The sequence below is a fragment of the Taeniopygia guttata genome, chromosome 5 (genome assembly GCF_048771995.1).
Source record: "Taeniopygia guttata chromosome 5, bTaeGut7.mat, whole genome shotgun sequence".
NCBI classification, from domain to species: domain Eukaryota; kingdom Metazoa; phylum Chordata; class Aves; order Passeriformes; family Estrildidae; genus Taeniopygia; species Taeniopygia guttata.
Genome location: NC_133030.1, coordinates 52,719,075 through 52,732,674, shown reverse-complemented (window position 1 = coordinate 52,732,674; position 13,600 = coordinate 52,719,075). Strand labels below are relative to the sequence as shown.

The 13,600-nt window shown below is 48.6% G+C and overlaps 1 protein-coding gene across 2 annotated transcripts; it reads right to left on the bottom strand.

Annotated features, from left to right (window-relative positions):
• Positions 1-916: 916 nt before the first annotated feature.
• LOC100219136 (extracellular tyrosine-protein kinase PKDCC) lies at positions 917-9,260 on the bottom strand. 2 transcript variants are annotated; one of them, XM_072930396.1, is made up of 7 exons: positions 8,693-9,260; positions 8,405-8,527; positions 5,964-6,235; positions 4,788-4,867; positions 4,581-4,685; positions 3,139-3,315; positions 917-1,693 (listed from the first exon to the last, which is right to left on the bottom strand). In XM_072930396.1, the coding sequence occupies exons 1-7, from the start codon at positions 9,221-9,223 to the stop codon at positions 1,680-1,682; spliced, it is 1,302 nt and encodes a 433-aa protein (XP_072786497.1). In that variant the 5' UTR covers positions 9,224-9,260; the 3' UTR covers positions 917-1,679. The 2 variants fall into 2 exon arrangements, with proteins under 2 accessions (XP_072786497.1, XP_030130824.4); XM_030274964.4 differs by having other exon boundaries at positions 917-1,783; positions 8,693-9,255.
• Between the last annotated feature and the right edge of the window lie 4,340 nt (positions 9,261-13,600).

Sequence of the window (13,600 nt, the reverse complement as noted above, 5' to 3'; positions counted from 1 at the left end):
CCGCTGGAATGGCAAGAGGGGTCTGTCCCTGTCTATTTAAAAAGCTTTGCCATCACAAAGCCTGCAGCAATGTCATCACAAGAGCCTTCTTGCTGTGCTACCCGGGAATTCTCACTAATTGATATCACCATCAGAGTCCTCCAGCCCAGAGCAAGCAGCAGGGAATCCAGTGCATGAGAAAGACACCGTGCAAAGGCATTGCTGTGGTTAATCGAGTACTAACGAGCTGAAAGATGGGTTCCTGCGCTAGGAAACCGGGAGAGACCACCAAAAACACAGTACGACTCCAGGCAAGAGCTCCGGTGTCTTCAGTGCAAGGGTGCCCCACTGCCACAAGGCAGCACACAGAAATGGGTACACCGTTGCTGCCCGTGTTCCAAAAGCTGTAATTTCTGGTGTGGGACAAGCAGAAAACAATGTGGCATCGTGCAGAGGCTGTAGTGTGGCTCCCCTGCACAAAGGCAGGGACCTTCCCTAGGACACATGAGGTCAGTGGTGATTTAGGCTTTCCCGACAGTGCTACAGAAGAGGTCCTGGATAGTCACTGCTTCCAGGGAGTCCCAGCAGTGGCACATCCCACTGTCATCTCTTACCGTATGAAGTTCTACTAACCCTATTTTTCAGAGGCCACATCTACAACTTCAGCAAAGAGCAGTTGCAGGAGGCTCTTGGGACCATACAGTCTCCTCTATGCTCAGAAGTCTGCAAGTACAGCCACAGCGTCCTTCAAGACCTAAGTGTCTGAGGGGGCTCAGGAACATTCATACACTGCTTGGAGCACTCACAGGTTGGCCTCAGGAGTGGGTAACAATGCTAGGTGAGCTGAAGGTAGGAAACACTGGCATTTCTCCATTTGGTTACAGTAAAGACTTAGGCAATTAAAGAAAAAAAAAAAAACAAACTTCTCACAGAATGCTTAGAATAAACAGTAATTCTTTATCATAGTAAGTCACACCTTACATATAAATAATTTGAATGTTTCGCTCTTTCATGGAAAGTAACAGAGAAAAACCTTCAAGGTTGATACATGGGAGCTGGTATTAGAAATCACATAGGATCAACCCCAAATCCTGCATCCAAACACACAGATATTTGGATCCAGCGTTGACCTGTACACCACTTCCCTCCCCTGCACTGGAAGGAACTGAATCAGGACCCTCCTTGGAGGACCACCCCCATCATCAACCTCCGGTTATGGATCCCAACCCTTCAACCTTGACCTCACCACTGAAATCCAGTCCTTTATATTTGCAGTAGTAAGAAAACCCAGTTTGCAGCTGCAAAAAGAGCCATTGCCTTCTCCAAAGTGCATTATCTGTAGATTTTTGGAGGTGACCAAAATAACTAAGCCTACCCAAGCTGGATCCCTTGCAGCTATTTCTATTTCTTGGCTGACAAGCTGGCCAAAGCAGCAAAGCTAAGTATTGCACAGTCTAGCAACATTTGACTAAAACTGAGACCATTTATGTGGAACAGCAGTATGGGAACAGAAAAGAAGCTAGTGGAGCAGCAATGAGAAAATTGAGCTTTGATCAAGAAGACAGCAGCATTTGACTCTATCTGAGCTGGCAGGGAGATCCCATCCCAAAGCAAAATAAAATATGTCATTCTTTCCAGCAGATGAAATTCTCCCCAGCAGTTTGTTCCTCCCAGGATCATTTTATGTGATCTCATTGTCTTTAAAGTCTTCCCCCTGAGGAAGCAGAACGTTTAATATAGACTACAGCGTTAGTATCCGGTATTAAATCAGTCCAGCTACTCTGAAATGAGGCGAGTGGGCGTCCTGGAAAGGAAATAAAAATGCAAGTTTAGTAGAGGAGAGAGGTTCATCTTGACCCATGCTATTTATTGCAAAAGGCACAGGAACACACTGCTTGCTGAATGGAGGGTCACTCTGCCCTGCTATGGATGTATTTTACACTCCCAGTAAATTCCAGATGCTCAGAGTGTGCACAAGGAATGCACCATCCAACCCCACAGGTTTTACATCTTGCTTTGCTTTACCAAGCAGCCCTAGGACAGAACAGCATGTTCCCACAGCTCTCATTAATTCAGCTGGCAAACTTAGGCACTTGGCATTTCAGCCACACAGTTCTGGTATCTTTGGCTGCAAAGATGAGCCATGAAACTGCAAGGAACAAAAAAGTCAGGAAGGGAACTGCTGAAGACCTCAGGCATGGTGCAGGACGTCAGGGATCAGCACCCTAGCAAGGCACTGCAGAAAGGGTCCCTGTCCCACGTGCTTCTCCTGCATCCTCACCGTGGTTTCAAGCAGGATTCCTTCCAGGCAGGCACTACACACAGCACTAGCAGCTGCCCTGTGAGGAAGCCAGATGTGCTGTGTTAGGCACAAGTCACACAATCCGCTGCTGGTGTGAAACTTGCTGGGTCAAAGAGATTTATGTTGCATCCGTGTAAGCACTCTTATGAAACTAGTTTGCCACATGCCAATTGCACACAAGTCCTCAGAAAAGATGCTTTTTTGATAGTTTAGAGCATTTTTTAAATGTCATGTGAACTGACAAAACATGATTCTTCAGCACCATTGTGAGTGAAAACACTCATTTACCTGATTTAGTGTTTTACTTCAAGAAACAATTTAGCCCACGCTTGAAGTGTCAGCTAAATGAGATAATTTAAAATAATTCTGAAGACACGCTAACTGTAAGAGGCTATAATCAGAGCTAATTACAGGGACATTCTGGAAATCCCTTGGCTTGGGGCTTTAGTTTTGATAAAGGTGATAACAACTTGTAAGCTATGATTCTTTTAATTATAACAATAGTAACCACCTCATTTTACATGGCTTCTTTCATCTCTAAAATCCCCACAGCTCTGCAAACTATACATACCACAGGGATTGTTTAGCCTAACACCAAAGTGAAGCCATCTCTGCAAGAAATGAGCGAGTGTTTAACAATACCTGGCAGTCCTGAGCAAAATTTGTAGAGGAAAAAGGGTGCAGGGGGAGAAAATAATTGCTCTTGTGTCTCCTTACAAACACTCAGGGGATTTCTGGATGCCCACAGTGGCAGCCATCTGAGCTTGAGAATAAGGAAGGCAGCTTTTACATGTGCCTGCAGGCTCAAGGCACTATGGAGGAAGGCAGCAGCACCCTGTCACATTGCCCAAGCTCACCTGTCCACGTCCTGTGCTGGGTGACAATGAAGCTTTGACAGTGCAGCTGGGAGTTGCAAATGGCAGCGGCTTCCTCGGCGCTGTGAATGGACAGCAGGCAGCCCAGGTGGCTGTAGGAGGGCCAGCACTTGTGGCCTTCTCCTTCCACCGTTCGGAAACCCTTCAGGGAGATGTAGTCTGGGGACAGAAAGAGGGTGCAAAGTTAAAAGAAACTCAAATCTTGCTCTTTGGTTCTGCAGCAGAGCACAGGACAGTAAATCCCCCACAGATGTAGGAGGAGTCAGAGGTCTCAAGGGTGAAGGGAAAGGGATGCCAACGCAGGGGTGGGTAAGTGGAGGAGGCTGCTGTGCAAAGCCACAGGCACTCCATGTTTTCCCTGGAGAAACCAACCTCAAAATAGCCTCTCCTACACCCCAGCCTCAACAGCAGACACTCATCACAGACCCAGCACCAAGCTACATGGGGCACAGACTGACCCACCCATCATGGTGCCACCCACAGAAACAGGAGATTGAGGAACCCCACTGGGGGAAAGGGAGGCCAGATCCTGCTGCTGACAAGGAGACCTGACAAAAGACCCGACAAGCCTGAGCAGGTGTTGCTCAGGCTATTGTTCACTAACTGCTAAGAGCCTCTCCCCACCTTCCCACACCTCTAGAATGGTGATCATTTTGGCACAGTGTGAAGCCAATAGACAGGTGTTGTTGGAAAATACCAGTAATTCCTGTTAAAGCTGCTGGTCCTTCCATGCAAATGACCAGATATCTTTGTTCATAACAGTGCAAATTACAGTTCTTTCACATGTAAAAAGATTTCCTTCTGCAAGCCACCATCACCCACCATCTCATGTGAATGCTCAGGAAAATGCAAGCCGCAGAAGCCACTGGATTTTTGAAACTTCCTTCTGGTCAGCCTCATCTCTACCACTGAATGGGTCATTATCAGAAGAATGCACCTCATAAAGGCACACTTATCCCTGCCACACTTCTCTTGGTGCTGCCACCTGCCCACCCCACTCTATGTTTCCATAATAACCTGTCCTCAGCAGACAGAAGTCACACAAGTCACACAGCCAAATGGGAAGTTTGAATATCAGCCCAGAAAATGGACCTGTTGGCCCAAAGAATAAGACAGAAGCCACTCAGTTTGCTATCTCAAATACACTCTCTTGAAACACTGATGTTCATTATGAGAAGAGTATTTAGAAGCAGTGCAAACACATGCCCATGCAGATTGTCTGCACTGCTTTTACTTTGCAAAGCAGTACATCCATGCATCGCTCCCATGGAAAAAACAGCAAAAGCCTGCTCAAACAAAGACACTTTTGGTGCTTTTCCTAGTGACTATAAACTGCCTAAATATAGGAGATTAGAATTTGATCAGTTACCAAGTGCCTCACTCCCTCAGTAGTTACTTTACTTAGAGCATTCAAAATCAACTACCTTTTAAAAGAAGAGGTCTTTTCTGAAGATAGAGCCCAGACTTGTACAGATGTAAAACCTTTTCAAAAGCTCTCAGAGTTTCATTTATTCCATATCGTAAATCACCTACATGTAAGGAAAAAGATGACATTTAAGGAAAAAAGATGACAAAGATAAGCAATTCCATGAAATGCCATTTGGAGACTTCTAATGAATATTAGCTGATACCTGTTGCATTCAGAATATCACTCAAAAGGGGCCGCAAAGCTGGTGGTGCAGAGTGTGGCAAAAGATAGGTGAAAAAATACCTGCAAAAAATCCCACAGGCTGATTAGAATATAGTGCCTTCATTTCCCTGGTGATTAAGTTGTCTACATTTTTCCGTGACTTGATTATCCATATGCAACTAGTAAGTCTGCTTTGGTTACAAAGTTATGTTTGAGCACATCTTGGTGCCTCAGATGGTTCCTGTGAGTAGGGCTGAAAGCCTGGATCTTGCTGCATGAAATCTACCTTGCAAAGCTTCATGCAATAAAGCTTCCCCTTGTTCCCCTGGGCCATTTTTGTATACTAAGCAATGTATTTCCCACCAAGAAAAAAAAAAACCTATATAAAAGAAGACTCATACAAGATCTTTCTCTTGCCCTGAAAAGGTTTGACCTTCTTATTGCCCCTGAAAAGTCAGGATGATTCACTTCCTGACCGTTCCACAGAATTCCTGTCCTAGGGAAGACGTGCACAAGAGACAAGAGCAACTGCAAGGCTGCAATAATCTATGCAGGGATTTACCCTTTAGCACTGAATCCTGGAAATCCAAGCACCCTTACTGAGTCCATCTGTGTAAACATCCAGCTGCCAAGGCTTCCTTCCAGGATGTGACCTGCATCAGTGGTGCAGGAAAAGTCCCTCATTTTCAGCTGATGGCCCACGTGAAGTGCTGCAGCAGCCTCGGCCCCTTGCCTGTTACCTGTTCCATTGCTGTCCCATAGGAGCCCACAGGGAGATTTGGAGATGAAGGGAAGCACTGGCCAGCCTGCTCCCAACAACGGGACTCAGAGCTGGTGAGGTTTTGCAGCTAGCCTGCACTGCCACTGCTTTCAGCAAGCACAGCCCATGGGTATCAAGCACCAGGGCTTGTTTGGCAAACAGCAAATTTACAGGTGCAAGCTCTGGGGCAAGTTTTTAGAGGGCATTGGGAAAAGGAAGCAGCAGAAGAAAGATGCCTTCATTCTCACCAGACAACACCTACAATATTTTCCTGCCTTATAAGGAAAATAACTTGCTTCAAAGTGATCCTTAACTACCCTTTGACAGAGGGAATCACCACATGGAAGAAGAACAAGGTGCTAGAGGCAGGGTGTGAGCTCAACCACCCCAAATCTTCCCTCATGTAGCTGGACATACCGATATGCATTGAACAGATTCTTCTTTTCATTTATTCCTTCACATTTCCCAACCACTGAGCATTTGAGAGGGAAACTTTTGGTAGGGAAGTCGAGTGTGCAGTCATTATCTTCCTTGCAAGACAGCTCCTCAGTGCTGGCATCATCCATGTCTGTCACTTTTAGGTTTCCATCCACCATAACAAACTGCCTTGGCTGGAAATCCAAGAGGGCTATTGAACCCAGGGGAGAATGTGCCAAGTAAAACAGCAGTTTCACAAGACTCAGGCAAATCTGAGAAAGAGAAGATGAATATGCATGGAAAAAAAACAGATGAAAAACAGCTATTAAATTGGAAGTAGAACAAAGGGGAGGGCATTCAATTAAATTAAAAGGGAAAAAAGGCATACAGAACTTAAAAGGTAATTATATGTATGCTACAAAATTTATTATCAACATTGCCACAGGATTTGACTGGTAAGTAGTTTAGCAACATTTTTTAAAAATGTGTGTACACAAAAAGAGACATTTGCAGTTAGAAGAGCTAGAGGAGAAAGCTGTGAGGAAAACAATAGCAGCCTTCATGTTTCAGGAGCTATATTGATTTGCTAGCTGAAATCCGAAGGGTTTTTCCCAGTCTGGCATAAAATTAATAGATTCCCCTCCCTTCCCCCATGCTGCTCAATACAGACTGAGGCTCCGTGGTCATTAATACCAGATTCATGCCTTGCTGCATCCCTCAGCAGTATGAATTTGGGCACACAATCATGCTTCTGAAGAATTAGTCAAGGCTTGCAATGTATTTATTGCCAGCTTTTTTGCTTTTATGACAACTTTTTGGCAGCAGGGAAAGGCTGGACAATACCTGACCCAGCATAAAGCTTGGTAAATTATTTTTCAACAAACTAGAGCTCGAGGAGTGCATTTATACTGCACCAGCACTTTGCTCAAGCAGCTTTTGGCAGCAGTTTTCATTCAGTATCAGGAGCCCTGGCATCAGACAAAGTGTATCCTCAGCTAGGTGTGCCAGGCAGCCCCACGTCACCCTTTGCCACTGCTGATAGCGATCTGTGCAGGAGAGAGTTTTTTCCCTTGGAACAACTCGCACAACCCCTGGTATCTGATGTGGCTCATCACAAGGGAATCCCGTAAGTTTAGACACCCTAATTAGGAAACAGGACTAGACAGTGCCAGTTTAAATTCTGAGTTAGTGTCTTCTAACACTAGAAGTCAAGAGACTGTTAAAATCTCTAATGCCCCCATACCAAACTTTACCACCAGCTAACCCAGCATCATGGGTTTCTTACAGAAGACTTTGGAACGCTTAAGAAGATGAGGTGCTAGGAAACCTATGTAGAAGCTAGCATGGAATTGAAGAAAGTAAAACTCCCCAGGCCAAGAGAAATGACTGTGGAAGCTCTGATGCTATTTTGACTTGCTTAGTGAAGCAATCATAAGAAACCCAGCTTTGCATCCCACAGCTGAGCGAATGGTTGCCACACTCCCCCTCTGGCTCAGATGGCAAGGCTCCCCTTCAACATCTAGGACCACATGCAGACAGAAATTTTATTTTAGGACTTTTGCTATACTTTTATTTTGCCCAAAGCATTTCTTGCTGACACTAAGGTACCCTTGCTTTTTTACACTATGCTTTTTTTCCCTCCTGGCACCCAAACAACTAGCATTGAACCCCAACTGAGCCCTTGAGGCAAACTGTAAAACAAGCTATAACCAAAGTAAGTGCCATGTCACAAGTCATTTATACTCCTGGGGAGCATACGGGTCCCTGTGCAGGATGCCTAGGAGATGAGGCAGATCTCACTAGAAGGGCTGCAGTTCTAGCACCTACAGCAGGAGGAAAGCAATTTAGTAGTAATTTTACTACAGTAATTCCTAAAGGGCCAAAATCAGAAACACTACACAAACACATGGTGAGGGTCAGTTTGCTCAGCTTGTTGCCTAGAAAAGGTAACACACAGCAAACCAGACTCGGAGCATGGTGATGTGGCTTTCCCAAGTCAGACTTGGGTTGCCGAGGAGCATCCTGACCAAACCCCTTCTGCATACATATATACATACATATATATATATATATACATATATGTCTGTCTGTGTGTGTGTGTATAGACAATATAGAGGCAAAATGAACATTATCTTGTAATCGAAGGTATTAACCACCGCCCCAGCACCGAGTACGCTTTTTTGTCTATTTCCTCCCAGATGAAGGTCTTTTAACACCCGCTCTATGGAGAAAGAAACTAACCGTGAGACACCAAGCTAGAGCTGTGTTAATGTATTTTTAAAGGAATGAAAAGGAAACGATCTACAGACAATTTGCGGGATCAAACAGAGTGTCAGCAGGAGATACCCGTTTGTCCCAGCGGTCACCACCGGCTCTTCGCCGCTTTGCCCAGTTTGTGGTCTAAAAGCTACTGAAAAAACTCCTTTGCTCTGTTTTCTTACTTTAAATCTTTCCTCCCAGGGGGTCTGCAGGAGCTGAATCATCTCCAGCGGGGATCCCAGCTCCAGCATGGCTGTGACCCGTAGCTCGGCATCTCCGCTGTTGTCATAGCATTGGCCGTACAGCTGCGAGAGAGCAGAAGCCACGGTCGGGTCGATGTCGCCGCCAACGCCGACAGACCTCGGCCGCCCGAGGACAGCGCGGGCAGCCCGGGCGGACCGGCTCAGCCCCGGCAACAACTCCCCCGCCCCGCCGTGCCGAGGCAGCGGCCCCCGCAGCTCCCGCCGTACCTTGACGATGCCGGGGTGCTGCAGGCGCCGCAGCAGCGTCACCTCCTTGAGCAGCTTGTAGGCGGCCAGGCGGCGGCAGCCGGCCGGCGCCCCGTACCGCTGCACGCAGCGCCGCACCTCCCGGCCCGCCCCGTGCACCGACTTGAGGGCCACGCTGCCCCCGCCCGCCAGCGCCGCCCGCGCCACCACCTTGGTGAAGCCCCAGCCCAGCACGCTGACGGCCGTCACCCGGCTCAGGTCGCCGCAGCCCAGCCCCGCCGCGCCCGCCGCCTCCCCGCCGCCCGCCGCCGCCTCCAGCCGCCGCAGGTCGCGCCGCCTCTGCCGCAGCTCCTCCCGCAAGCCCGGCGGCAGCAGGAGCGGCGGCGAGAAGCCCGGCGGCGGCGAGAAGCCCGGCTGCGCCTCGCCGCCGCCGCCGCGGCCGGGCGGCAGCACCGGGAGCGCCGGCAGCGCCAGCAGCGCCAGGGCCGGCAGCGCCAGCAGGGCGGCCGCGCTCAGCCCGGCCCCGCGCCGCGCCCGCCCCGCCGCCGCCATGGACAGCGGGCTGCACCGCCGCTCCGCCGCTCTGCCGCCCGCCCCGCCGCGCCGGGAAGCCCAGCGCCGCCGAGGGGGCGTGTCGGGCCCCCGGCGCCCCCACCCCGCCGGCCCGGCCCGGCCCGGCCCGGCCCCGCGGGCGCACGGGGCAGCGGCGGCACGGACCGCCCAGGGAGGGGAGGCGGCGGCGGCGCAGCCTTGGTGGCTCTGGAGGAGGTCGTGGGCCGGGTGGGAACCGGAGCTGCCGGGTGCGAGCGGCACATCCCCGCAGACACCGGCCACGCTCCAAGGACGGCTGTTTATAGCGGAACGCGCGGGTTTCACGGCGTGAATTTCGGCAGCCCTGCTAGAGAGTACGGCACATTGCAGCCGAGGGATGTATGACGGGTTAGTATCAGGGAGAACTGGGATATCACGTTTCCCTGCCGCTTAAAACTCTCAGGCTAGGTTTCTAAGAAGAGCAAACACCGACAGTTTCTCCTATTAGAAGGATAAGCCCTACTAGGTTGAATCAGCAATACACTGCCTAAGCACAAAATTGGAATTTCTTCTAGGCGAAAAAAAAAAAAATCAAATCAAACCCGTCCTCCAGCAAAGCCAGCCAATGCAGGCAGAATGCACAACTTTTATTGTTTGTGAAGCGATGAGATCGATCGGTGTGGTGACACAGCTCAGGGTTGCCTTCTGTGACACACGTGTACCTGCGCGGGACAGGAAAGAGTTTCCGACGCGGGTGCAAGAAGCAGAACAGGTCCCTGCCGCGACTCTGTCACTGGTTTTAGACACGCGTCTGCACCGGGCTCTGCTGTGCAGAAAGTCAGGTTAGCTCAGGGCAAAGGCAGATGCAGTTTGTCTGCTTCTAATTTAGGCAATACGCAGTTAACTCTCCTCACTGAGCAGCCTGAAACACCAGCCAAATGGGTGGATTCACTTTATTTATGTTTATGTTACCGGGTTAGAAATTAAAATAATGGTCTGCCTCTCCACCTGGTCTGCTTCGTTTTCTGCCCTAATGTTTTCAGTGGCATAACTAGCCACTAGACCCTCCCCAGATCATGCATCAGAGCAGGTGATGCATGGCGCAGTTGGGGCTGGAGGATGCTGCTGCCCTGTTCCTAGTGACACAGCCCTGCTGAGAGCCTGCAGCTTCTGACACACAGTGGGTGAGACTGCACAGGGTGTGCCCTGGCTGTGATCATGCAGTGGGACCTCTCAGTCTTGTAGAGCTGCACTGTCCTTGGGCACATCTGCTCCATCTTCCCCCCTCCATGCACAGCAGTGCCAATACCTCTCTCCTGACTCACTCATAGCACTGCCCTCTGTGCACACTGCGTGGGTCACAGCTGCAAGCCACCCCTGCAAAGGAACCTTTGTGAAACATCCCTAAGAAATTCAACTTTAATGTTATGGCCAGTGGGATGGAGATTTTCAGAGATTACAGCAAGTCAGCTATCACGGCTGGTGATCCTCAAGGCTATTTTAATAAAAATAATGTATATAAATGATCACTTTTAAATACCTTCCTTCCCAAAACCCTGCAGAAAGTTTCCCTTTCACTTCTTGTTGGTTCAATACCACTGGAGCAGCCAATGAGACAGAGTGAAGTGCCTCAGCAGAGCACAGCTGTTCAGTAAGAGAGCAGGAGAAATGAACTCTGAACTCAGGTCATTTCCAGATGGCAGAGTTTGGGGAGGAAAGGCAAAATAAATGGTTGCCTACATGTAAAATAATCAAGTAAAAAATCTCAGGCCTCCTGTGCTTACCCATGCACAGAAGGTTAGAAGCTGATCCCAGAACAGCTCTTTCAGTAGCTGAATTTCCTTTGTTGCTTTTTAACCTTAATAGCTCTTTAATTACTGTTCTTATTTTCAAATCAAGTATACATCTGTGTCATATTAATGAATATTCATTGTCACTGGAGAGGTATTAAATACATTTTTACCTGTGTTTCCAAGGGAATAGATGCCAGCTGTGTGTACTATTATCTAATTTCAGCCTGTCCTCAGCAATGTAATATTATCAAGGCCTGTTAGAGAAGACTCACAGATACATAAAAAATAACAACGAATGCTTATTTACTTGCTTTACAGTAGCACTTAGGGATTCCTGCCAAGACCTGGCTCTGCTGTGCAAGGCTTTCTGCAGACGATGGCACAAGAGGGGGCCTTGCTTGACACAGCTGACATCTGAAATGGGAAACACAGCGAGGTGCTGCAGCAGGGATGTAGCAGTGGGGTATGTGGTCATTTGAGTGTCTTTTAGTTCCTTGAAGGGTTCTGCCTGGCTTTATTGCCTTTAGCATGTGAGCCCTGTGTGGAGCAGATGGGTATGTGTTACAGATATCTGCTTTGTGATTGTATGGGCTCAGCAGCAGAGGTTGCTTAAATCCAGGGAAGGCCTCCTGTTGCAACTCTCATCATTCAGCCCCTCCAAGTGCAAATACACATATGGTTAACCTGTGTGCTCCCCTAGGCCCACCAGTATCTTACACTTCCTTATCTACATCCATTCCTTTATAGGCTATAGATGGAGCAGAAGGTTGTCCACTGCTCAGAAAATATCAGACTGTGCTATAGTTTCAGTAAGTGTGATTGAATCCCATGCTTCTTAGCTTCTTCTGGCTTCCTAGAAGGGCTGGAATGAGATTCCTCTCATGAAAAATTGTCCTGGCACTAATGCTAGCTGGGGTCCTTTCTCAAAATGTATGAGTCTGTACATGAAGTGTAGATGAAAAATTGGGAGTCTCGTGTGCTCCAGACTAATTGGGGTGAGAAAGCATCCTGTTTTCCCATGCCAACACTGAAAGTGTTTGCCTTCTGAAAGACAGACACCTCTGGGTACAATTTCTCTAACTAGTTCCCTCCTATCCCAAGAGATCCAGGCAGCAGCATTTCCCTATTTCTTGTCTATGACACTGATCTAGAAGGGATAGGATCAAGCTTTTGGGTTAGCATAAAAAACCTGGGGAGAAATCCTGGGGGGAAAATTTTCACTCTGAGCACGTACATGAAAGTCCTGGGCATCAGTCCAGAAGAGGGAGGCCAGGAGTTTATAGGTCTGGGAGAGGGATCAAAGAAACCTGAGCAGCCACTTCACAACAGGAGGAAGACTTAGACAGCTCTAATAAAGACTCTTGGGAATACATGTCATCACTGCTGCCCTTGCCTTTGAGGGCAGCAGTTACCTTGACTCCTGCCAGCTGAACTTCTGGCTGTCTCCAGACAGTTCCTGCCCAGCTGCAAGTGTGCACATCTGCAGCAGGGTGAGAGCCAGAGGAGCTGCTGGAGGGCAGGCACTTACCTGCAGAGTGCAGGGGCAGGAGCCATCCTGAGCAGCCTGGCTTTGCACATCCATGTCAACTGAGAACCCTTCTTGCATCCAGCCTCCAGGCATACGACGCTGGCTTGTGTGTGGCCATGCCCAGGTGGCACCCAGGAAAAAATCACCCCACCAGCCATTTCCAGATTTCCCTTTGTATTGCCCAAGAGCCAGGAAAAGGATAAGAAGAAAGTTAGATGCAGGTATGACACCTTCCTACAAGCAAGTGAACTAGGGAGACAGACTTTGCTCTGCTTTTTTGCCTTACCAGCCAGGAACCCTAGCCAAAGTCTTGGGGCAATAATGATTGCCCTAGAACTGAAATAGTTTTTCTTCACCAGCAGGAAGAAAAACTGTCCTTTTCTGTGGTGTCCAAGACAGCTGCAGCTCCCAGGTGTTTTTACAGCCCATGGCAGGCACAGCTGTCTCCCTAGGCACTTCTGGTCTGAGGTTTCTCAACAGGGTTTCACAAAGTTGATGCCAGCATCCAGCTGGCATATAGGGCACTAGGAAGCAGCTTTCCTGAACCTGTTCAGTTTGGGGATTTTTTTTTTATTTGTTTTGGTTGTTTTGGATTTTTTTCTTTTTTTATTGTCAGATGAAGGATAACCTCCTTGCTAGAGGTGGAGGATGAAGCCATGCAGGGCATTTGCATGGCCCCACAGGCCACCATCTCCTGCAGTGGTATGAAGGCAGCCTGACCTAAGAGAGGAGCTGTGAAGGCTGAGGAGCGCTGCTGCTGTTGGGTGCATCAGCAATGAGTGTTTGCCATCTGCTGGGAGGCAATCAGCCTGACAGGAGACACTCCTGGATGCAGGAAAAAGAGCAAGACCTGGGCCACTGGTCCTGTAAGAGCTGGGTGGCATTTGGGCTTGCAGAGAGAGCAGGAAGAGTATCGATACCTCCGAGGAGGGTAAGCACAAAGCAGTCAGGAAGCTCTGGTCTTGAGCACATGAGGGTGCTAACACCCATCTTGAGCCCTCCTTGGAAGTGCCTGCCCTCACTGCAGAGGTGTCAGAAGGCAGTTAGGTGTGTATAACTAATGAATCTCAACTAGTT

Coding starts and splice junctions, on each gene's coding strand:
- LOC100219136 (XM_030274964.4), bottom strand. CDS start 9,223: ATGGCGGCGGCGGGGCGGGCGCGGCGCGGGGCCGGGCTGAGCGCGGCC. Junction 8,528..8,692: donor AGCACCCCGGCATCGTCAAG/GTACGGCGGGAG, acceptor GCTCTCTCGCAG/CTGTACGGCCAATGCTATGA. Junction 4,868..5,963: donor AATCTGTTCAATGCATATCG/GTATGTCCAGCT, acceptor GATTTTTTGCAG/GTATTTTTTCACCTATCTTT.